This window comes from Thamnophis elegans, chromosome 1, assembly GCF_009769535.1.
Source record: "Thamnophis elegans isolate rThaEle1 chromosome 1, rThaEle1.pri, whole genome shotgun sequence".
In the NCBI taxonomy this organism is placed as follows: Eukaryota; Metazoa; Chordata; class Lepidosauria; order Squamata; family Colubridae; genus Thamnophis; species Thamnophis elegans.
The window spans coordinates 146,699,289-146,724,036 of record NC_045541.1 but is presented as its reverse complement, the minus strand read 5'-3'; the positions used below and the strand labels follow the sequence as shown (position 1 = coordinate 146,724,036).

Below are 24,748 nucleotides of genomic sequence, written 5' to 3'. Positions count from 1 at the left end.
AATTAAGAATATTGTATTGACTTTTTATTTACAATAATAATAATTCAATGGTGCATGTGCCTGTTCAGAAGCAAACCCCACAAAGTATATTGGAACCTATTTCCAGGTATATAATATAGGATCAAGACCTAAATTAAGTATCATAAGTCTGTAAACATTGGCACATAATATACCTTCCCTCTAATAAGCCCTGGGGTGATCTTCAGACCCCCTAAGAAAGTTGCTGCTGAATTTAAAATGTTAGTTAATTTAACAGATTTAACAGATTAACAGAGTTGGAAGGGACCTTATAGGTAATCTAGTCCAACCCCCCACCACCCCTGCTCAAGCAGGAGAGCCTACACCATTTCTGACAAATGGCAGTCCAATCTCTTCTTGAAAGTCTCGGGTGATGAAAGCCCCACAACTTCCAAAGGCAAGCAGAATGAATGGAAAAGCTATTAAATGCATGAGGAGTAATTGCATTATAGTTAATTAACTAAATAAACTAAAACTTACATTATTATTTTTTAATGTAGGCCAGATTCTTGTTTTGCATCCCTAGCTTTCTACTCAAGGGCTAAATGTAGCCTTCAGTCTCCAAAGGTTTATGCAATCCTTGTTTACAAAACAATTGAACTAGAAAACATGTTTGGGAAATGAGTATTTCTCTGGCAAAAGCAGAGCATCTTTCTTCTTTGTCAACCGGTCCAAAGCCAGAATTTTTGTCACAGGTAAAAATAAAAATGGATCTATCTCCCTGACATGTACGGAGCTTGAGGTGTCCTTGCTAAATAAAAAGATTTAGATACACAGACTATTCCTCACCCTGGCTCATCTTCTCGGGAAATATTATATTCACAGAAACGTTTTCATCATCATTTGCTTTTAGAAAGCAATCCCTCTCCTTGCGGAGTAAATGGCTGTATCTGGCATTGGATAGCCATACTTCAAATTTAGAGAAAAATATAATCCCAGTTGTACCCAAAACAACAAGACATGTAAGAAAGCTTAGGACCATGAAGCAGATCACCTGACTCTTAGTGAGCAAGGACTGCCTGTTTTCAATTGTCTGCTTTATGGTCAGTATTTCCTTCTCTTGCAGCTGAGCTGGTTTAAGGTGCCCTGGCGAATGCAGGTGGCGATTCTGATTGTGTCTTTGTTTAGCTATCACATTCACACTTGTATTTCTAATGGAAAAACTACAGGTGGGGCCAGCAAAGTATGGTTTGCAAATACACATGAAGCCTCTGCCATGATGTCCATGACATGTCCCACCATTTTCACAAGGGCTACTATCACAAGCCGGGACGTGGTTACTGCACAACGCACCTCCATAGCCAATAGGGCAAGAGCAGCGGAAGCTCTTGCCAATATCTGCACAGATGCCTCCATTTTCACAGGGGTTTGGTTCACAGTCATCAATGTCAAGCTCACAAAACTGTCCAGTAAATCCTGGAGAGCACACGCAAGATGCGTAAGGTGCAAACCCATCATCGTCCAAACAACTTCCTCCATTTTGACAAGGCGAGCTGCAATTCAAAAGAAGAGGAAAAATAAATACATGAACAAAAGGTGATACTTTATAACAGGGTCCCCAACTGTCAGGCTGCAGCCCACTTGTTCAGAACTGGGCAAGTGGTGGCGAGTGTGTGCATATGTGCAGAGCTCCACTTGTGGGCCATCCCTTGTGCAAATGAAGCAGCGCATGCACACGCCTACCACTCTCACCGAACTGTCCCCTCTCCCACCTGCCAGGTTGCCAAGCCAGAAAGATTGGGGACTGCTGATTTATAATTCACACCAGTAGCAGTTATGTTTCCTTACATTTTTCTCTCTCCCCTCCCCATTTTTTAAAAAAACTCATATGCATAGAATAAGGGACGCAGCAGCTCAGTGGCTAAGACGCTGAGCTTGTTGATCAGAAAGGACAGCAGTTTGGTGGTTCGAATCCCTAGCACTGTTTAATGGAGTGAGCTCCTGTTACTTGTTCCAGCTTCTGCTAACCTAGCAGTTCGAAAGCACATAAAAAATCCAAGTAGAAAAATATGGACCACTTTGGTGGGAAGATAACAGCGTTCTGTATGCCTTCGGCGTTTAGTCATGCTGGCCACATGACCACAGATATGTCTTCAGACAATGCTGGCTGTTTGGTTTTGAAACGGAGATGGGCACTGCCCCCTAGAGTCAGGAATGCCTAGCACATATGTGCGAGGGGAACTTTACCTATGCATATAATGAAATGTTTTAAGTTTGAGGCAAAACACCACCCCTGGAGGTGTTTTACTACAACTTTTCAAACACAATACTATAGATAACGCAGCAAAGTCAAAGTAAGATGTCCAGATTAATCTAGGCACACAAAGACTCCTGTTTCATTGTTGTGAAAAGGAGTTGACAGCTTGACTGCCTGGGATCATAGGCAACTCTTTAGCAAAACTGCAATTTGATTTGGAAGGCTGCATCCATATCTTCTTCCTGATTGGGTGTGGAAGAGTACACAATAGTTGTATTACTTTTTTGTTAATTTACTTTAACCCAGATGTATTCTACAGTATTGCAACGTTCTGTTTTTTAAAAAAGTAGTTCTCTTCTTCCTTTTCTCTGCTTTTGTTCCTTTTGAAGAAATTGTATCTTTCAATCGCTGCATTCCAAGAGAATCATCATACCATATGTCTGCCGTGTTTATGAAATCATTTTTGCCTTTTATACTCAGAGCTCAGACTCCTCTTATTTCCCATGGTCTCAATATTAGTTTATAACTAATGAAAGTCATAAATTTTCTGAGCCAATATTCTGATTTTTCTTTGTGTGCTTTCAGAATCTCATTTCAGCAACTTCTACAGTGCACAAGTCTTTAGGAGGTCTTATTGCATTTCCACCACTCATTGGTTTGCATTTAAAGTCAACATATTTTTATCAGTTCCTGCAAGATACATCTTATCTTGTGCCAGCAACCTATCTACAAAGTTCAAACCATGATTCTGGAAACCAAATGTCTTTCTTTGAAAGCAAGTCAGACATTAAGTCTCTGATACTTGTACTTAAATACAACAAAAACCTAGGATGGTGGTGATGAACCTTTTTGGCTCCTGTGCCAAAAGTGGGGGGAGCTCAGGGGGTTGTGCACAGGCATACCACACCCATAATGCTATGCACACATGCATTCACTCCCCCCCCGCTGCGCACATGTGTATGCGACCAGTTCTCACCCCGCTTTTGGAGCAGTTTTTTTGTCCTCCCCAGGCTCCAGAGGCTTTCTAGGAGCCTGGGGAGGGTGAAAACACCCCCACCCACCTCCCTGGAGGCCCTCTGGAGGCTTCAGGAGCTTCCCTGAAGTCTCCGGAGGGCAAAAAACCAGCACTATGGGTAAACTGGAAGTTCGGGAACAGACTTCCGGTTTGCTCATATGGCTGTTTTTCGCCCTCCGGAACCTTTAGGAGCCTTCTTTGAAGGCTACAGAGAGCAAAAAACGGTGCTATGGCCAAACCGGAAGTCACTTCTGGTTTGCCTGTAGGGCCAGTTTTTCATGCTCCAGCATGCATGCCATAGGTTTCCCATCACGGACCTAGGATATGATCAGTCTAGAACCAATAGGACATATTCTTGGCCTTTTGTAATTCTTGTGCCATGGACCTTTGTAATGTTAAAATGAACGGTAAAAAGTAAATATTGAGGACTGAAAAGTTACTGGTGTCCAACAAATATCTGCAATGCTATTAGATCAAAAAATATTTGACAGGTGTCTCTCTACTCTTATGGTTTGTGTCCTCATGTATTTCATCTAACTCATTGTATAATTTACTGTGGAAAAATAATAAAAAAGAAATTGATATTGTAATTAGGAAACAATTACATAGTCATGCTTAAAAGTCTTGGTTTTGTATTACAAATATTATAATTCTTGTTCAAAACTACTATTTGGGAACATAGTTCTGGAACATAGTTGAGTAAAGACTTTCAGATCGGGTTTAAAAACATCATATAAAACATGGCAGCTAACTACAGAATCTACATTCAGTGTTTTCCTGTAGTCAACTGTGGTATTACCCACAACTTTCCAATCAAAATGACACTCAATGTTTTCTTTTTTTCAACTCATGAAGTAAGAAATGATTTCACCATATTAATTTGTTTTACTGCTCGAGAACAAACACATCAGTAACAAAACAGCCTCCTTTCAATGGCAAAAGGCCAAACCTCCAACTTCAGGTCTTTGTTTTTTTCCTTCTCTGTTTTGGCACTGAAGCCAAAAGTGAGCAGAGCACACCAAAAACAAATGAATATATCAATTTTATCTAAATAAGGAATTTGCTTTCCTATTTACAAGTTACATTCTTTCCCCTGGTCTCCATTTTGCTAGGGTAGAGAACAGGCACAGAATTAGAAAGACAGACATTGTGGGGCTGTGAACCTCAGAATTCCATTCAACAATTTTTCACTGGGAATTCTAGCAGCTGCCAGGCCAATACATCTGGAAAGTGTCAAACTGAAGAAGATTGCATTAGTCACCAAAGTCAAATGTAAATCAACAAATGTAATCCATATTTACCCATTAACAATACAGGGTCCCTTTTTCATATGACAGTTTTTTCCCATATAGCCGTGAGCGCACAAGCAAGTGTATCCACCATTTCCTGTCTCGACACAATTCTTTGAGTAATTTGAACAAGGCTTGGAAGAACAAGGATGAACAACTGTATTAAAACAGAAAAAAGGAGAAGCATACTCTTGTTATGATTGTGATGACATTTCTCTCACAATAAATTATTTTTTCTGTCAAATTATCTAATAAGGCTGTATTACTGTTATTTTCTCTTCTTTCCTAGTACCTATCTCTTTCCACTTATGACTATAACAATGTTGCTTGTATCTTTAAAATTTATATTATTTCATTTGTTCCCTAGTATAATTTTATTGCTTATTAGCAATAAAACATATGACTATCACTAAGTGTTGTATCTTATGATTCTTGATGAATGTATTCTATTTTATTTTTCTTTATGTACAATAAAAGTACATGCATCAAAGACAAATTTCTTTTTTTAAACAAAAGTTTTTATTTTTAAACAATCATAAAACAAACAAACATAGACACACACGAAGTATAAAAACCATCCTCGAATTTCCTACAGTTTGTTGATTGGTTACCAAGCTTTTGTGCCTCCTCACAATATTCTTCACTTGCAATTTACATAAAGTCTCATATCATTAATCTAATATATATGTATAGAATTATTATGATTATTAAACATTCATTGACTATAGCTATTATTGCATCCTTTTTATGTGAAATATTCTAAATTTAAAATAAATTTATATTATGGCATTTCATTACATCATCCTGGAATCATCCAGTAATATTACATCTTTATATCATATTCTATATAGAATTATTTATCTTTTATAACAAAGCTTTTCAACATCATCTCCATAGTCCTCTCTTACAATTTATGTAAAATTTCATATTATTACTCTAATGTATATATGCATTATTATCATTGTTAATCATTTATTTGACTATAAACTATTATTACTTTGTCTTATACATAATACGCAAAATTTAACTAAGTTTAACTTAATTTTTTATTATGACATTTCATTTCATCATCCTGTATCCTTCCAGTAGTAGTGCAGTCCTATATCTCTTGCTATTTGTAAAATTTGTATTCTAATTGTGTTCTTGAAAAGTTTTACATAGACTTCTCTTGGCAACTTGTTCATTGCATATCGTGTAAAGACTTGACACCCTCCATCTGTTCCTTCCATCAGCTTGCCTTTAGTTGTCACTGGTGCTTCTGTCAATGTTTTTCTCATTATTTCTGCCAGATTTCCTCCTTTTTCTTCCTCCATATTTTGAAGTCTGAGATAGAGTTCCAGTTTGTCAACCTCTCCTTTCGATATTCCACTCCTGTCATTTCCCTCCACGCTCAATTTACTGTCAATGTCAACAATTTTCTTATCACTTTGTTCATATTTTCCTTCAATTTTTTGAACTCTATCCTCAAATTTCATCATAGTTTTGAAAATATTCTCAAATCTTCCCTCCATTCTTTCTGTTCTTTGTTCTATAATCTCAAATCTCTTTTCAATGTTTTCTGTACTTATTTGTATTTTTGAATTTCTAGCATAATTATTTGCAATGTTAATTCCTTTCTTCTTCATGTTGCACCATTTTTCCAAGTTGTAAACACTGCCACGAAGACATCCAAGGCTTTTTGCTAGGTTTCAAACAGATTCACTGTAATCTTTCAAGTCAAGGCTTGCTCTTTACTCCAGTCCTGCTACTGATAGTACTCCAGAAGAGCACCTGCATAAACAAACTGTACTCTTCCCACCGTCCCATTCAATAAACAAAGTCAGAAGCCTTAAAAAAAATGTTTCCAAGCCTCCAGCCTCTAGGTGGCAGTGTTACTTTTTTCCTCTGTTTTTACCCCGCTCTTTAAGCTCTGAGATTGAGAAAAGAAAAAAAATGTTTATAACGTACGTTCCAGCCGAGTGTTAAAAAGAAAGAGATTCTTGATCCACAATACAAAAAATGGGGAAAAACAGAAGAAGGGAAAAACATACCAGTCCAATTTAAAAAGTAAGAGGCATTTGTAAAAATTCCATCCATAAAAGCCCCCAAAATTAAAGAAAGAAAGATTACACACTAATTTTAATCCAGGCTTAATTCACCACTTGCTTTCTTCTGCCTTCAATTTTAATTTTACTCTAAGTCTTTTTGGGTGTTCTCTTCTCTAATATTAAAATTTATCTCACCATTTCGACACACTCTCTCTCCTGCTTTTCTTCCATTCAGGAACTGTCCCAACTTGTGCAGCTTCAATGGCTGCTATTCTTTGGCTGGAAAAAAGGGCTTCTCCTGGATCAGTCAGGGACTTGTGATGTCCCTGAGATCAGTAGGACATGCCCTTCTCTATCTACGGGACGGTTTAGGTACAAAAGGACCATCTAGCAGCAGAGATATTGACAGATATTGACAATCCTGGTGCACCAAAATTGCATGTTGTGTCGTCGCGACATGAAGCACCGCCTCCCAAAGACAAATTCCTTGTGTCCAATCACACTTGGCCAATAAAGAATTCTATTCTGTTCTATTCTATAACGAATGTTCTCTTATTTACATTTAAGAAAAATATATAAAACCAAAATTATTCCATTTTATCCAATCAGAATATCTCTTTAGAATCTGAACTAAATAGGTTATTTATATGTCATGATTTCTGTGGCACTTCAATAATAAGAATTGGTAGCTTATATACATAAAACAACAAAGCATCAAAATATTAAAATCATTAATGAATCATCATCCTGGTCCCTTGGAGTTAGCAATCCTGAAAGGCCCTAGTATCTAAACATCAAAAACTTTATAATAATCACACTTTGAATTGTACTTGGAAACTTACAGCTACCCAGTGGGGTACCAAAAAATCAGTGTTATTTTGCTGAATCAGTTTTTGGCCTATTCCAATTACAGTTCCTTCAAATAGCCTTCAAAGGCAATGTAAGATGCTGATAGTTCAGCCACAAGGGAATGAGGGCATGAGTAACTCATCTAGCGCACCAACCAAAATTGAGCACAATCTCTTTGGGATACAGCTTCCAGGAGGGTCCATGTATCCAAAAGGATCCCTAGACAGGGATGTTCAGGGAGGGAGAGAGAAGGGCAATTGACAAAACATGTCTCATAACTTGAATTCCTTCCCTTGCGTATTTTCATGAAACACTGCAAAAGAAATCTGAAAAAGTAAAGCCTACATCATAACAACACAATGCATAGATCACAGGAATGGATTCCTTTGTTCCCAGATCATGGACCTGCTCATTAGGGATAGCTTGCTGTGTGAACTTGTTTGATAGCTTCCAGATACCCAGGGTTAGTGCAGCCACTACATCTCCTGCTTGGCCCAGGGAAGTGATGTATAACTGGGAATTGTTAGCCTACTGATGATTTCTGATTCTGGAAGAGAATATATGACCTCTTCTGATGACTTCGTTAAGATTCTAGATAAGATAAGGGAGAGCACCAAGCCCTGGTTTTGCATATTGTACTGGGCAAGATCTTGATTTCTCTTTTCCATCATTACTGACTTGAACTGCTTCATTAGGAAGGAATATGATCTCTAATAAAATATTATTTCTGACATCCATCCCTCACCTACATTCCCCAAAACATTATCATATAATAGGATCAAGATAACTGCTTTTCCCTTATCTAGATCCTTTTGGAAATCATCCGTAATTACTATAAAATAGTTTTTGCCTCACACTGAAGCCTGAAACTGGAGTGATGAGGATTCAGATAAACCACTTTTCCAATGTCCTCTGCAACTGAGACCTAATCACTTTTTGGAATATAAATTGTATTATATTGTTAGATATAGGGAGAGCATTTCAGAGGTGGGTAGTATGTCACCTTCTCCTTCAAGGTCTCCGATACTACTTTCTCCTTCATAGAGGCATTCTTATCCCAGCTTCCCAGCTCCTTATTTAGCAGGTCAAACAAGCTAGGAAGGGCAGAAGCCCATAAGTCTCAGAGCTCACATAACAGGAGGCTGCATTTATTAGAATCCATAAAATCAAATTTGTTGGCCATGATCTTGAAGATGTTCTTCCAGTCATTTCATCAAGCATGAGCAATTTATCTTTTGACTTTTTCTAAACTAAAGTTAGCAAGAATTGAAGCCAAGTGCTTTTAATGCAGGGTACATATATTGTCTAGAAAACTTCTTGCTAGCAACTCTGCAAGAAAATAACCAAGTTCAGAGAACACCAAGGAACACCACTATTCTATCTTCTTTTTATTATTATAGTGCCAGTGTGTGTGTATTTGTGTATGTGTGTGTAAATTGGATATTTTTTATAGGGTATCTTTTTATCTTTTTCTATGTAAATGCCAAAAGTTGTTGCAGCATAGCAATATGTTAAATAAATAAATAGGGTATTTCCAACACCAGATGGAGCTCCAACTGTTTTCATCAGGATTTTCATTCATCAGAAAAGGAAATTACCTAAGAAATTGCAGATAGCCTATGCTTAAGACCAGGAATGATTTAAGTGTTTAAAGCTAGCTTAGCAAGAAGGAGCTAAGCTCAATGTAGAGATGTTATTAATTTCTTATTCTTTTCTTCTCAATATATTTTAGACTGTGTTGGTTAAAAATCTATACCGTGTACGGATTCTGGGAAGTCGGGGAGGGGGGTGGAGGGTCGGGGGGGAGGGTGGGGGGAGGGACGGATATATATTAGGTTCGACAAGATGTGTTAGATCTCAATGTAATGTGACTTCACATGTATACTGTTTTTTTTCTTAACTTTTCTTTAAAAATAGGATAGGCCAAGTATATTGACATATAGTGGAAATACACCAAGGAGCGGAGGAGTGGGAAAGAAGAAAGATGGGCAGAGAGGGATGGGAGAGAGCATGGGAGGGAAAGGTGAGAAGGAAGGGGGGGAGTAGATGTGGAGAGAAGAGTGGTAGAGGGGGGGGAAGTAGGGTAGAGGGGGATGATGGAGGAAAGATAGAAAGTTGGAGGGTGATGGAAGAAGGAGGTGTATGGAGAGCGGAAGAGTTATATTGGGTTTCTATTTTCTGGGGCATTGTTGACAAGAGAAATTGATGCAATTATTGTTTAATGCTGTATGGCATTGGCTATGTACAGTATACATGTGAGTGTATGAAAATGAAAATGAAAATAAAAGAGAAATGTTAAAAAAAAGAAAAGAAAAGGAAATTATCTCCAACCTGTGTCACAGCGGCTACCAATCCATCCTTCTTCACACATGCACTGGCCTGGTTTGACACATGTCCCATGCAAACAGCCAGGGAAAGGAACACACCGATCACAGAGAGGGCCTTGCCAACCAAATCGGCATCTAGCAAAAACACAATATGAAATAGCAAATCAAGCTAAGATCTTTTTGCAAATAAAATTAAGAAACTAGATGCTGTAGATAAAATTATGGTAATAAGATCCCTTATTCTGATTGTTATGGAAATAAGATTCATTATTCTGATTAAAAACAACTACTGAATACTGGTGTGGATTTCTTAGTGAAAGCTCCATGATAATCATCTCATTAACACACTTTTCATCACATAGACAACCCACACTGCATGGCCATGTGCAGTCTCAGTGCTTTTCTGCATCTCTTACAGTTACCCAAGATTTTGGTGCTGAAATATTCTGGCAAATAGCAGCTTAATGATTTTCCTTTTTCTTTTTAAAATAAACACTAAAATACAGCCCAATGCTCTGAACATTTCCATTTCTGTTAAAGTTTCCCAATAAATGAAGGGGGGGGAGATTTGTTAGTGAACTGAGCAATCTGAGGACCCAGATTGTTGGGGAAATATGCTGATTCTGTAAACCACTTAGAGAGGGCTGGAAAGCACTGTGAAGAGATATATAAATCTCTTCTATTGCTATTGCTATTGTCATTGCTATTGCTATTGTCATTGTATCCTGGGCATTATTTCAGTATGTATGAATTTTTTTTTTATAAATGCATCAATATAGATGATGCTAACACCACCAATGGCAGAATACATGAACTACGTATAATCACATTAATGAGTCATGTATTAGCATATTATTGGCCCTAGCATAACACCAATTATTGTTTAATACAACAATATAACAGCTAGTAGTTTTATGCCATTTATTTGTATGAATGGACATGTATGAAAAATGGAGTGTGGGAAATTTACTTACAGCAGGACAAAAAAGCAGAAATATAACTTGAGAAAATGTCAACTTAAGGGAGCATGTTATAAATTCATATCAGATTGAAGACTTTAAAGACACTACAAGCTACGTTTCCAAAGAAATAGATGACTCTCGAAAGAATGGAAGAAGGCTAAGTCACTAAGTTAAAAAAAGTGTCATCAAGGATGAGAAAAGGGCCAAGAAAGATTAGCCAAGCTTTTAATGGACTGGTCCATTAACGTTCTGCTTTATAAGACCTTACCTGCATCCAGTTTTGGTCACCACATTACAAAAAAGATGTTGAGACTTTGGCAGTGCAGAAAAGAGCAATTAGAATGATTAAAGGCCTGGAGCCTAAAACATATGAAGCATGATTGCAGGAACTGGGTAGGGCTAGTCTAGAGAAAAGGATTGAGGTGACATAATAGCAGTATTCCAGTATTTGAGGGACTGCCACAAAGAAGTTTCCAAAGCACAGAGAGCAGGACAAAAAACAATGGATGGAAACTAATCAAGGAGAGAAACCACCTGGAATTAAGGAGAAACTTCCTAATAATGAGACAATTTGCTTGCCTTCAGAAGCTGTGGGTGCTTCATCACTGAAGGTTTTTAAGAAGACACTGAACAGCCATTTGTCTGAAATAGTATAGGGTCTCCTGCTTGAGCAGAGGACCTCCAAGGTCCCTTCCAGCTCTATTCTTTTTTTAAAAAGTTTTTTTATTTTTTCATTTTCATAACAAATAACCACATGTATATGTTACATAACCAACATTATATTATATTGTTAAATGTTTACATCAATTCGTCTTAACATCAACCCCCCCCAAAATGATTATTGGCTCTTCTGCTCTCCGTACAATGTATTTCCAGCTCTATTCTGAATTGAAAATGGTCAAACCTAGTTCAAAACTATGAAAAATGCATAAGAATCATATTCATCGGGAGCCATCAAACTCAATTTATGTCTATATATATAGTGTCCTGTCTTGATGCTTTTGGAACTCGAATATGGATTGCCTAAAAAGACTTGAGTTGAGAAGATATGCATTGATTGTGAATGAATGGAGCTTTTAAGTCCAAAAGTGAATAAGAAAAACTGTAAATCAAGTTTTTTTCTCTATATATCTATTATTGTTGAACAACATCCAAATTGTCCAAGGAGACTTCCCTTTCCTCCACATCATAATGTATCCAGGAGGCCCCTCATTCCTCTTGAGCAAATTTCAGAGGAAATCTTTGATCTTCCCATTCTTTTTTGTTCTGCTGGTTTGAGAAACCTTTTTTTTCCTTTTCTGGAATGGCTGTTGTTTTTAAAAATGGTTGTTAAAAGTTTAAGTCAAATATGAAGAATATGCTGATTAAAATATTTGGCGCTGAATTGCATTTTACATAAATGATTCTTATATAAAAAGTTAAAGTAGCAATAGTGCTTAATCAAAATAATACTTGTCCCTTGTTTTTTCCCCCTCTGGCAAACGTGCTATCAATTAACTTACCTGCATTCATTGAAAACTTCACAAAATCCATTCACTGGATGACAACCAGGTTTGCAAGCAGCTCCTGAAAAAAGGAATTGCTATGTAATATTTCAGACAGTCTTGCAAACATGCTTGCAATGACTTTAGAATAGTAAACTTATCAACACACTAGTCTATAATTAGCAATACATTCTAGACATTCTGGGACTTTAGGAAAAGTCATATTCTGAGGATGTGTATGGTTTGACTCATTTCTGATTTTGTTAAAAAAAAATTAAAAGTGCCATGTTGTTTCTTTTTTTTCCTTCATGTTTTTGAGCTTTAGAGTTACAATTTCAGCCCTGGGTGGCTTTTTTTCCCTTTTCTCAGACATTTTCACCCTAAGTAAATAATTTTAATTACATCAGCACTTCATTGTTGTCACACTTCAACAATTCTGCAATATTTCATTGACCTGGTGAGCAGGCATGCAAATTCACAGACTGCACAGTTGCTGCTTTTTATTGTGGTTTTTTTTTCCACATTTTGGGTACCCCTAAAATTTGGCACCCCAGGACAGTGCCTATTCAGCCTTAGTAATACAATGTTTCACTGGAAAATGTAGGCATAATTTAAAAACCTCTAGTCACTTTGTATTTTTAAATTCTCCCTTTTTTAAATTTGGACTGTAAATATACTTTCTTATGGAGCCAGATCAACAAGTACAGTACAACTGTTGGGAGAAGAAATGGGAGGGAGGAGGAAATGATATTGAATGGCATAGATTCTGACCAATTGCACTTCATACTGCTAAGGTCTGTTTCAAGTCTTCCTATTAGAATTGTACAATAGAATATAAATTTTTCGGCTGTCAACATGAATCTGCCATTTAAAGTCGTATTAAATTGTGGGATGAAGCTCAGCTCACTTCACATCTGAATTCTTGTTTATATGCTTTCAGTTGAAAGTACAATATGGGAATAAAACAGTGTTAGTTTCAGATGCTTGCATTGGTTTAGCAATAAAAGATCAAAGAAAAGGCACTACTAACTCCAAAATGATTGGCTTTTGGCTTAATCCACAACACTAATATTAAATAAATCCAACATTCCTCAGTTTGATATTAAGTAATTGAGAAAAGCAAAAAAATAAGCATAGGAATTAGAAGTTCATTATATTGCCACAATAGTAGAATATAACTCCTAAAATAATTTGGTTCACTCAAAACAGGGTGAAAGGGGCAATTCTGCACATATAGCTCTATCAACAGGCTTCAATGAATTTCAGAGGATAAAGTAATATATAATCTTAATTGACCTTGAACCATATCCCACTCAAGAGGACTTCTAAAAAAATTATACAAGATGTAGCTATTTGATAATGCCACAGCATATCTTGCCATGTGATTGTGAACTATAGCTAAAACTAGAACGTCAACTAACATTAGCACATAGGACATATAATTGATTCAAAGAACGAGACCTTTTAAGATCTAGGGTAACATATCATCTGACATGATAAAGTGGGTGCCACGACTGCAGGGTTTTATGATTTTACCTGGCATTCACATGTGATTTTGTGCAAGAACTATAACAGAATTGAACATGAATTGGTTAATTTTGTAAAAAAAAACAACCCTACAAATCAGAAGATACATTAGGTTGCAATTCTACTGATAGCTGTAATTCATTTGTAATGTGGCTTGACTAAGTAGCATATAAATTGCAATAAATAAATGGTAATTGTGGTGGATGGTCCATAAAAGTTCAATTCCCATTGATTTCATGTGAAAAGTTAACTGCAGGGTGATGTCACTGAAATACATGATGCTTAATCAAGCTAGACTTAATGTGCAAGGTTTCTATCTATAAGATATACATAACACATGTTTTCCACAATGTGATTTTTAAAAAATCACATCTGGCTATGTCATATTTATCAATTTTTCACTGATGATGTCCATTACAGGAGATGAAAAATACAAATGACTGAAGCTCGGATACGCTGAAAAAAAACCCACAAGCAAGTGTACTTCAGTGTAAGAAAAGATATGGGCATTTCTCATTCCAATTTAAAATGAAAATAAATGTCACAGAAAGTTTGTGAAATCTTTGCAGCTGGGGCTCATTGCACTAATTAACGGATCTGAACACATTCAACCCCTAACTCCTTTTCAGTTCCTAAAAAGGGTTGAAAAATTAAAAATAAGGTCATTATTTAAAACAAGCTTATTATTGATGTATAAAATTGTTACCCTATAATAAGACTTTCAAAGAAGATAAACAGTTTACCATAATGTCTATCCATCCATCCACCTCTATCCTGAACACACACACACACACACACACAAACACACACACAAACACAACACACACACATACACACATACATTTTCCCACTGAAGTACAAACCTACATTTCTAAATAGCCAAACTAGCTGTAGATAATAAGGGTTATAAAGTCGAGAGCATCGGATTGAGGACAGGTGAGTTAACCCACCTTTTTCCACCATTCCGAGCTTTCACAAACCCGACGGGCACATTCAACAACAAAATCTTAAGATGAGCAAAACTGTCCACAAAACGCATTTTTCTTTGAAAAGTACGCTCCAAAGCCAAGAGTCTTGCACCAAAGAAAATGGTCCGTCCAGGCTTTTATGAACAGTTTTTTGGAAATGTCACGTGAAACCATCGGGGCTCACTGCCGAGGGGAGCCGGGTTTAAACCGGCTACAAAGAAACCCATCGCGGCTCTGAAGCCCTCCAGCTTCAGAGCCGCGTCGCACGGCGAACTAGCGCCCATTCGCCCACGCAAGAACGTACCCCTTACCGGACCCTGCAGAAGCTAAGACGGGGGCGCGCTTCAAAATCCATCCCGGGACTCTCTGCTTACCTTGGGCCAGCGGCAGACAGACGACCAGCGGCCAGAAAAAGCAGCCCAGGTATTTGGCGGTGTGGGAATCCATCGCCAAACGCGCCCGGCGAAGGGGCTCATGCCCTACTTCGAATACCTACGAGAAGACGGAGCCCGCCGCCGCATGCGGGAGGGGTATTCCCTCGCCCAAGAAGTGCCACGGTTGCCTTCGCCTAGAAGCGAGATTTCATGGGAGATTTTTTTATATATTTATATTTTTTGCATGTTTGGTCGTTTATTTTCCTTTTTTTTTCCAGGAAGGAAAGGGAGGGGAACTTTCTGCCGCAGCAGGAGGAGGAGGGATGATTCCCGCTGCGAGAAATCCAAGCCCCACCTAATCTGGGGCGACGCTCTTCTCTCTAGACCAAGGAAAGCGGGGCCCGGGAATTCTCACGTTCGCACTCCCACTTTGCTGAGAATCTGCATGGGAGAAAGAAAGGGAAGGGGGGACACACCAGGCATAGCAAAGAGGCGGAGAATAGGGAGGGAGGAAATATAATAATAAAAAGGCGGTTAGGATTGCACTTCGACTAGTTGGGTGTTTTCGCTGCCATCCTGACGCGTGTATGCACTCCTCCCCCCCCCCCCCGCTTGCACTTGTTGCCCAATAATCCGCACCCCACCCATCTTTCCTACAGCGACTGAAGGAAAGTGAGATGAATTTGACTTCTCCCCCACCCCCACTCTTTCAAAACAGGCCCCATCCTTTAGATTAGGGATCTCCAACCTTGGCAACTTTAAGACTTGTGGACTTCAACTCCCAGAATTCCTCAGCCAGCTTTGGTGGTGGTGGTGATGATGATGATGATGATGATGATGATTTCTTTTATTCATTAAACATGAAACTCAGTCAAGTGAACATTTAAAGATGTGTCGCAAATACCACTTACTGGTGCTAATTGTTGATACAGGTTGCTGCCAGCGTCCTAGGTATCAACCAGGTATCTTCTTAAAACATATGATGTTCCTAGTAGCACAGGTTTTTTTGCAGTTTTGCAAAATGTGTTTGTAAAATTCTTGGACATGGTACCAAGGCCCCGATGACATGCTACCCATAGCTGTGTAGTTCGATGGCTAGGTCGCAATATTTGTGATTTTTTTCAGTTCTTTTTCTTCATCTCTGGTGTCTCCTGGTACAGCGATGTCAATAAACTGTATGCTTCGGCCTTCTAGAAGCGTGATATCTGGCGTGTTGTGCTCCAAATGACAATCCACCTGTATTCGAAAGTCTCAAAAGATATTCACCTTCTATTATTATTATTATTATTATATTATTATTATTATTGTTGTTGTTGTTGTACAATTGTATCACAGCGGCCAGTTGTTTCGCCGGATTTGGCATTGGTTACTAGTCGGCCCCACCCAGGGGCCTAGGACGTCGTAACGTATTTTCGTAATATGCGTGCAGATCCAAGCAGTGCGGCTTTTTGCATTGACTGATGGTGATTTTGTCAATTTTTAACTGTTTTAAATGTAATTCCAGTGCTTTTGGAATAGCACCCAGTGTGCCAATTACCACTTATTATTATATTATTATTATTATTATTATTATTATTATTATTATTATTTAAGTCTTCTGGGAGTTGAAGTCCATAAGTTTAAAGTTGCTAAAGTTGGAGACTCCTGCTTTAGATTAGAAGTGAAGCAGTCAAGATTTCCGGACATTTTCGCTTCTGAAGCTACGTTTAAGGTGTTTAAGGAACAGCGGATTGCACAAGCAGGGATTCTGGCCCTGTGCTAAATAGAAGGGTTATTCCGTTAGATGATGGAGCATTTGCTAGCGAGAGATTGGATTTGGCTAACAGCACTTGCTTGATTTCAAAGACACTGGTTAGACACTTTCTATTTTATTCAGCCACATAAAGAGCGCATGAGAGCCTGTGGGGCAGCTTCCTTTGGAAGCCACCTGCAAAGATATAATGGAAAAATAAATGGAAAAGGACTCCCACAGATGTGTACAATAATGTGATCCATAGAACATAGAATCACAGGGCTGAAAGGGACCACATCTTTTAGTCCAACCCCTGCTCAAGGAAGGAGACGTTATACCATCCTCCTCAAATGGTTTCCAGTCTATTTTTTAAAACCTCCAGTGAACTTGCTGCTCACCTTATATCTCTCCCTTGACAAGTTGGACCTTCAGATGCCACTGGTGTTTTTTTGTGTGTGTCCAAGGATTATTTAGAGTTTGAGCAGTGGTGGGATTCAAATAATTTAATAACTGGTTCTCTGCCCTAATGATTTCTTCCAACAACCAGTTCACCAAACTGCTCAGAAAGTTAACAACCGGTTCTCCCAAAGTGGTGGGAACTGGCTGAATTCCACCACTGGGTTTATTATATTATTAGAGGAAACACTTGAAGACCTGGTTCCCTTCAGTCCAAGAAGCAAAGACATTGGGCAGAAATTGTGATGTTCTAACCCAGCATCAGGAAAGCCACAGATCCCCCACTCTGCAGGACAATATGTTCTTCAGCCTAACACCAGATGATTTTGTGGAAGATCCATAACCTTTTAGTTCCTTGCAAATGTTAAGGTTCTTTAACAGATGCACAACACTTCATTTTTCAAAATGAATTTTATTTCTCAGTTCCCATAAGACTTTAGGAGAAAATTGCTCTTGATTGTTTCAAAGTTGCAGCCCATCTGCAGTTTCTTATACAGTCTTATGAAAATCCGTTTATCAAGCAGCCTTTTGCTTAAGAAGCATCATTCCCTAGTTTGGAAACTAGTGGCAGTCTTAAACTTATAAACTTATGATGTTAAGTTCTCAATTGGTTAGGTAAATTAATTCTAAAAAAGTGAATTATTTAAAAAAATCAAAACTAAAATGTGATTAGACTTGTTCAGGGATAGGAACAAGGTAGGAAGGAATTGTCTTTGTTGCCCAAATATAAGTGCTTACTTAAACTACTAGTTAGGACATAAAAGCATTAGTGTTGCCCTGATGGTTCAGAGCCTTGGCCCCTCTTGTTCTGGCAGCCTGTTCTCACAGTGGGCAACCAACTACACAAGAATGTCCCTAGTCTTATAGAAGATGGTCTTCAGAGGTATCAAGCTATTGATCCTCATGACTTTCATGAATTGGTCCAACCTTTTTTTTTGGAAACCAACCTACCAACCAAGCTCACAACATCTCAAATTTCAAAGTTTCATTATGTGTTGTGTAAAAAAAAAAGTCTACTTGTCTTCAAACGGTTGAATCAAATCACGTCAGTGATATTTGACCAAGATTTATTTGACTGATGATCCACCTAGCTTGTGTGCTACAGAAAAAAGGCTAATCTTTTCTGGCTCTTATGGACCTTTTGCAGTAGCCTAAAGATACCCTTAAGTGGATTATTGCAGATGTGGTGCTTTTCCTTTTATTCCAGGCAAGACTTTCTTCTCTGACATCCATGGTTAATGGAGGGGAGGATTTGAAGCGATATGGTCAGAGGCATATGGTTGGTTGGTCTCGTTATGGCAGATTTGCTGTGAATTGCTTCTTCGGTCCAGTCTTTGGAACCAGCAGCTCTACTTCACTGTTGATTTGACTGCAAGGTGAAACAGAGACCCAGCTTTTGCAGTCATTTAGTTTCCTCTTTTTAACTAATCCACAACGAAGTGAAACTCTGAAATTGACCCGGTCTCTGCTTCATGCATGTAACTGAAATAATTTGCCTTTTTGTTTAGCGATATGGAATTCCCTTACCTGGTTGCTCCTCCCAAGGGTTCCCTGGCTCCTTTGCATGTTAGGGTAATTTACAGTTCCTGCCCAGGTCTTTAACACTTACTGGTTGTCTGCCTCTAGACAAATCCAAACAACCACTAGATGGAATTCTCAGAGTTTGTTGTATAAATTCAAATTCAGAAGCACACACAGATAACTGATGCAGCAGGATTCATTAACTTCTTTATATAAAGGTACATAAGGATAGATGAATAAATGTACAAAACCAACAGGTGGTTCTTCTGAGAAAACACAAAGAAGGACTTACAGGCAAACACAAGCAGTTAGTTTCATTTTAGCAGACAAGCCCAGACAGACTGCTAGTTTACTTCTCAGAGCAGCAAACTGCTTAAGTTCAATTCTCTGCACACCCAGATCTGTTTAAGCTCCCATTGGCTGACTTAGTTGCTATGCCTATTCATTGGCTGACCCTGTTCCTATGTCTCTCCCAGTCATGAATATTTTAACAGGAAGCTGAGATACCTCAAACGCCAACTCTCTATTGCCATGAAGTGATCAAAAAGTCAATGCATGGTTATAAGGAACTATAAAAATGTCCACTCAGTGGATGATATGAGGAAAATGCAACAAAAAAGAATAACCACAATATTGTGCCATTTGGAGGAGGCTTTTGACATGATCAACAAATGACATTGAATAGAACTGGAATTTCAGCTGAAGGAACCACTTCCAAATTGCCTTATAATATGTGTTAAAGTTGTATAGATGGCAGCAGAGACCAAATCTATTCTGGGTGCTTACAAAAGGCATGTTGAAAGAGCAGCAAAATGTAGTATGATATATAAAACTTCCTTTATTAAAAACTGAAGAGAGGTTGTGATTGGCTTTCTGGCATTAACATAAGTTTGAACCCATTGAATTGATCCCCTCATTCAGTTCCGGTTATTGAAGCTCTTTAAGGATAATACTGTTTTAGGCTTTTGGTTTTCTCCACACTCAATTTCTTTACTTTGCCCAACCATAAAGATTTTGCAGGGTCTGCTTTTGGGGGGAATGGGGGAAACCAACAGAGTGTTCGTCTATTGATTGTGACAACTGGCCCAAAGTCACCCAGCTGGGTTTCATGTCTAAAGGGAGACTAGAATTCACAGTCTCCTGGTTTCTAACCTGGTTTGTGATCACTTTGCCAGTTGGCAAAGAAAGCTTTAAGGCACAAAGTTTTATGGAAGTTTAAATAAATACGTGATTGGCAGGATCTGTCAAAATGTAAGAGCCTAACAAACTGATTTGGGTTTCTCTGGATCACAGTATAATAGCAGAAATAATAATAGTCTTGAGTATTTTAAAATAGAAGCTATATAGCACATTCTCTCGTCAACTTTGCAGCAATGCTAAAGGAGGAGAGAGAGAGAGAGAGAGAGAGAGAGATGAGAGAGAGAGAGAGATATTAATCATATTGCTTTGTTTGTTTATCTTACTCTGCCACCTTACCCAGCCTGGTGCCTTCTGATGTGTTAGGTCATGATCCTTATCTGTTCCAGGAGTACCTGCAAAAAATTATACAGCAAAACACTGTTCAAAGAAATTAGAGTTAATACGACAATGTCTTTCTGTGAGATATATTCCAGGTTAAAAAAATATGTCTCCTTTCAATCTTAAATTAACAAATGTCTGCTTGTAGGAACACAAGAGAAAATTGTACTGCCTGTGAAGATTATGTTTTCTGTCATTTGGGGACATTCCCCTCCTGATTTCCCCCCTCTTTCCCTCCCATAAGTAGATAAAATCTGATTTCACCTTCCTTCTCCAACCTCAAGATTCTTTCCAGTAGCCTGACTTCATTTCCTCACCATTGTTCTTGTTTTAAAATGCCTTCCTGGTGTTTAACCTAAGTCTTTCCTTTGCAACCTAAAACCATTTCCTTCTTGCTGACAACCACCCACCCCTCCCAGAACAATAGACTGCTCAGAGCATAAAAAGAAATGGCAGAGGGAGCTGCATGTTCAGATCTGTCACTGTTCTTTTATTTTGAACAGTAGAGTGCAGCCCCGGGAGACAGAGATTTAATCAAGTCCACCCATGTACTAAAGGTACTAAAGTGGTACTAAACCTTTCTCTCTCTCTCCCCATCCCCCAGATCTTCTTCCCTGATTCTTTTGCCCATGAAAATACCCTGAAGTATTTATTATATATTCTCATTTAGCATGACTTTTTAATTTCTACTTTCATCCAGGAGCTCAAAGTAAGGTAAAGGTAAAGGTTTCCCCTGTCCAGTTGTGTCCACCTCTGGAGGGATGGTGCTCATCTTGGTTTCCTAGCTGAGGGACCCAGCATTGTACAAAGACATTTTTGTCGTCATGTGGCCAGCATGACTAAATGCTGAGGCTCCTGGAATGCTGTTGCCTTCCCACTGAAGTGTATTTCTCTACTCTCATTGGCATGCTTTCAAACTGCTAGATGGGCAGGAGCTGAGGTAAGGAATGGGAGCTCACCCTTATCGTGTGGTGCTTGGGACTTGAATCTGGGCTGTCAGCTTTCTCCCTAACTCCTGGCAGTTGGATAGTGGAAAAGAGTTTCTAATGGTACAAAGTGCTACATCTGTGGTACAGTTGACATATCTGTGGTATAAAAGTTCAATCCTGACCAGTTCAAGGTTGACTCAGCCTTCCATCCTTCCCAAGGTTGGTAAAATGAGGACCCAGTTTGTTGAGGGCAATAAGCTGAGAGCAATATAAATCATTTAGAGAGAGCTGTCAAGCATTATGAAGCAATATGTAAGTCTAACTGCTATTGCTGTTACTATGAGAGTGAGGCTCCAAGTCTCATCAAATCTTAAAATGCTTGAATATTGTTCCAAAAGTGCTCCAAATTTCCATAACTGTAAAACAGGGCTGGATTACTTATTTACAGCTTAATTATACTAATTGTGTTTTGACTCCATGCTTTGGACTACAGCCCGAGCACACCAAGATGGATTTGGTCCCCCAAAGGTACAAAGTAGAACAATCTGCCCAGAAAAGCATTAGATTCTTTTTTAAAAAATATTTTTTTCCGAATGGGGATGAATGATGATCAATCAAGGAATGCGATAGCAACACATTTCCTGAATCAGATGTGCCTAAGATTACACGATCTTTGTGGTAATTTTAGGATTTATGGTTTTAAAATTCGATATATCTTCCTCGGAGAAGGATTTTTTTTTTCCTGAGGAAAAATGCAGCAGGTGCATTTCTTCAGCAAAGAAGCAGATGGTTGAGGAAGAAATGCCTGTCTAGGAAGCCCAAATTAAGAAAATTCTAGCTCCTTTTAAAAGGATGGGGAATGAAAGAAAAATCTTCCCTTCACACCATTCAACAATTCCCTCCAGTTATTTTTCATTCTATACATCTTTCCCTTGTGAAGAACTCTATGGTTTATGCATAGGGAAAGAAGGGTCTATTTGATGCCAAAATAAGCGATAATGAATTAGCTGCCTTAAAGTCAGTGCTTCTGCTGTGCTGCTCTGAAGATGAGAGATCTGCTAATTTACATTTCATCTCCCCTTGGGTAGAGATGGTGTTATTCTGCTAGCACTCTTCCTCTTGTCTTAACCCAGTGTTTCCAAAGTTTTGCCTTCAGCACCTAAAACCTCTTATCAGAGAGGCCTTTTTTATGGCTTATCAGAAAGCTATTCACTTACTCATTCATTTATTATCAAGCTTGTATACTGCCTATCTCACCAAAGGGGGCTCTAGGCAGCTTACAGACAGTGAATAAAGTGCCCTATAAAATAGGAACAATAAATTTCAAATTCAATTAAAATAAAGCTAACCAGGATGGGGAAGAAGGGAGCAAAGAGCTCACAGGGAGGAAATGGGATGTTATCTACTCCATTACAGTGGTGGGTTCCTACCGGTTTGGACGAATAGGCAGTAAATCGGTTCTATTGGCCATCTTGTTTTTTTTTTAATATTATGCATGTGCGTGTAGTGTGCATCAAGCATGTGTGTGCCTGAAGTGCGTCCCTGAGAGAACTGGCAGCAGGAGAAGCCGGAACCCACCCCTGCTCCATTAGCCACCTCCAAAGTGACACACACCCCATTAGGACCCCCAGCTGGTTAGCAGAGCCATGTCTTCATGGCTTTTCGGAAGGCCAAAAGAGGAGGAGCAGATCCGACCGCAAGGAGCAAGATGTTCCAGAGGGCTGGAGCCTTGCCAGAAAAGGCTGTTTTTCAGGACTTCACCAGCTGGAATTCGTTGGCTGATGTTCCTTGGCAGCATTCCCCTTCTGCCAGGGGTAGTACAGACTAATCCCATTGGGTGAACTAGTTACACAAATAGCCTGCACCCATATCATGGAGGGTTTTAAAAGTGATAACCAACACCTTGAATTGGACCTGTAAGTAAATTGGCAGCTAGTATTTGTGGAACAAGTGGGATGTGGTGGCTCAGTGGCTAAGATGTTGAGCTTGTCGATCAGAAAAGTCAGCAGTTTGGCGGTTTGAATCCCTAGTGCCACGTAACGGAGTCACAGCTTCTTGTCACAGCTTCTGCCAACCTAACAGTTCCAAAGCATGTAAAAATGCAAGTAGGAAAATAGGAACCACCTTTGATGGGATGGTAACAGCGTTCCATGCACATTCGGCATTTAGTCATGCTGGCCACATGACCATGGAGATGTCTTCGCACAGCGCTGGCTCTTTGTCTTTGAAACGGAGATAAGTTCCAGCCCCTAGAGTTGGGAACAACTAGCACATATGTGCAAGGGGAACCTTTACCTTTACCTTACTTTTAGTTGGGGAACAGGGATGTAACATAGGCCACCATAGGGCTACTCAAAACTGTTTTCAGGTTTCAGGTTTCAGGTTTCATTTTATTTATATGCCGCCCTATTCCCAGCGGGACTCAGGGCGGCTCACAAACCCAAGAGGGGAAGGGAAACACAAGAACTACAAATACAAGCATTTAAAATAACTGACAGACACACAATCGAGAGGGGAAGGGAACTCATCAACCCCAGGGCTGCTGACACAGCCAGGTTTTAACGGCTTTTCGGAAAGCCTGGAGAGAGGTAAGGGTCCGAATCTCGGCGAGGAGTTCATTCCAAAGGGCCGGCACTGCCACAGAGAAGGCCCTCCCCCGGGTAGTAGCCAGATGGCATTGGCTGGTAGACGGAACCTGGAGGAGGCCAACCCTGTGTGATCTAATGGGTCTTTGGGAGGTAATTGGCAGCAAGCGGTCTCTCAAGTACCCAGGTTTTCTGCACCAGCTGAAGCTTCCAGATACTCTTCAAGTGTAGACCCATGTAGAGGCATTGCAGTAGTCCAAGTGAGGTGACAAGGGCTTGAGTGACTAAATGCAGGGTGTGCCAATCCAGGGAAGGGTGCGACTGATGCCCAACATGAAGTTGTTCAAAGTCTCTCCTAGCCATCACTGCTTCCTGCTCATCATGCATGAGTCACCAGGTCAGCAGAACCCCAGATTGCACACTGGATCTGTCTGGGGAAGAGCTACCTTATCCCGAACAAAAGATGTTAAAGTCCTGGAGCTGGAAGCTCCATGGACCCCAAAACACTTGGGTGTTACCAGGGTTAGCCAAAGTCTGTTGTCTCCCATCCAGATCCCCACAATCTCCAGGCATTGGGGGTCCTCTAAAGCTGCCAAGCAACCACTCATCTACAATCTTTCCTTAAAAAAGGAGATGGGACGTTGGATGGAAGACAGATAGGGTCTAGATTATTTTTTAGTAAGAATTTTTAAAGCAAGAAATGTCTTATTAAATGTACCTGTTGTGACTGGATAATAGGTGTCACCGAAAGATAAAGCACTTTTATCCAAATTTTGGATAATTTACCCAGGTTTACAAAGCACTGCTTTAACCCTTTACTGGCTGAATCCATGAAGTCACATTGACTGCTGAACTGAGCTTCAAGCAAGTGAAGACACCTGGGGGGGGGGAGATTATTTTCCCAGGAATTGCGAATCCTTAGTAAGATTTGCTTGTTTCTGAAGTGGAGGGTTCTTGTTTTTCTGCCCTT

The 24,748-nt window shown here is 39.2% G+C and overlaps 1 protein-coding gene across 1 annotated transcript; it reads right to left on the bottom strand.

The window, feature by feature from the left end:
- Window positions 1–347: 347 nt before the first annotated feature.
- On the bottom strand, window positions 348–15,446 carry DLK1 (delta like non-canonical Notch ligand 1). Its single transcript, XM_032237175.1, has 5 exons — window positions 15,038–15,446; window positions 12,187–12,250; window positions 9,727–9,857; window positions 4,532–4,676; window positions 348–1,511 (listed from the first exon to the last, which is right to left on the bottom strand). Exons 1-5 carry the CDS (start codon window positions 15,108–15,110, stop codon window positions 797–799), a joined length of 1,128 nt encoding a protein of 375 aa, XP_032093066.1. The 5' UTR covers window positions 15,111–15,446; the 3' UTR covers window positions 348–796.
- Window positions 15,447–24,748: the final 9,302 nt, after the last annotated feature.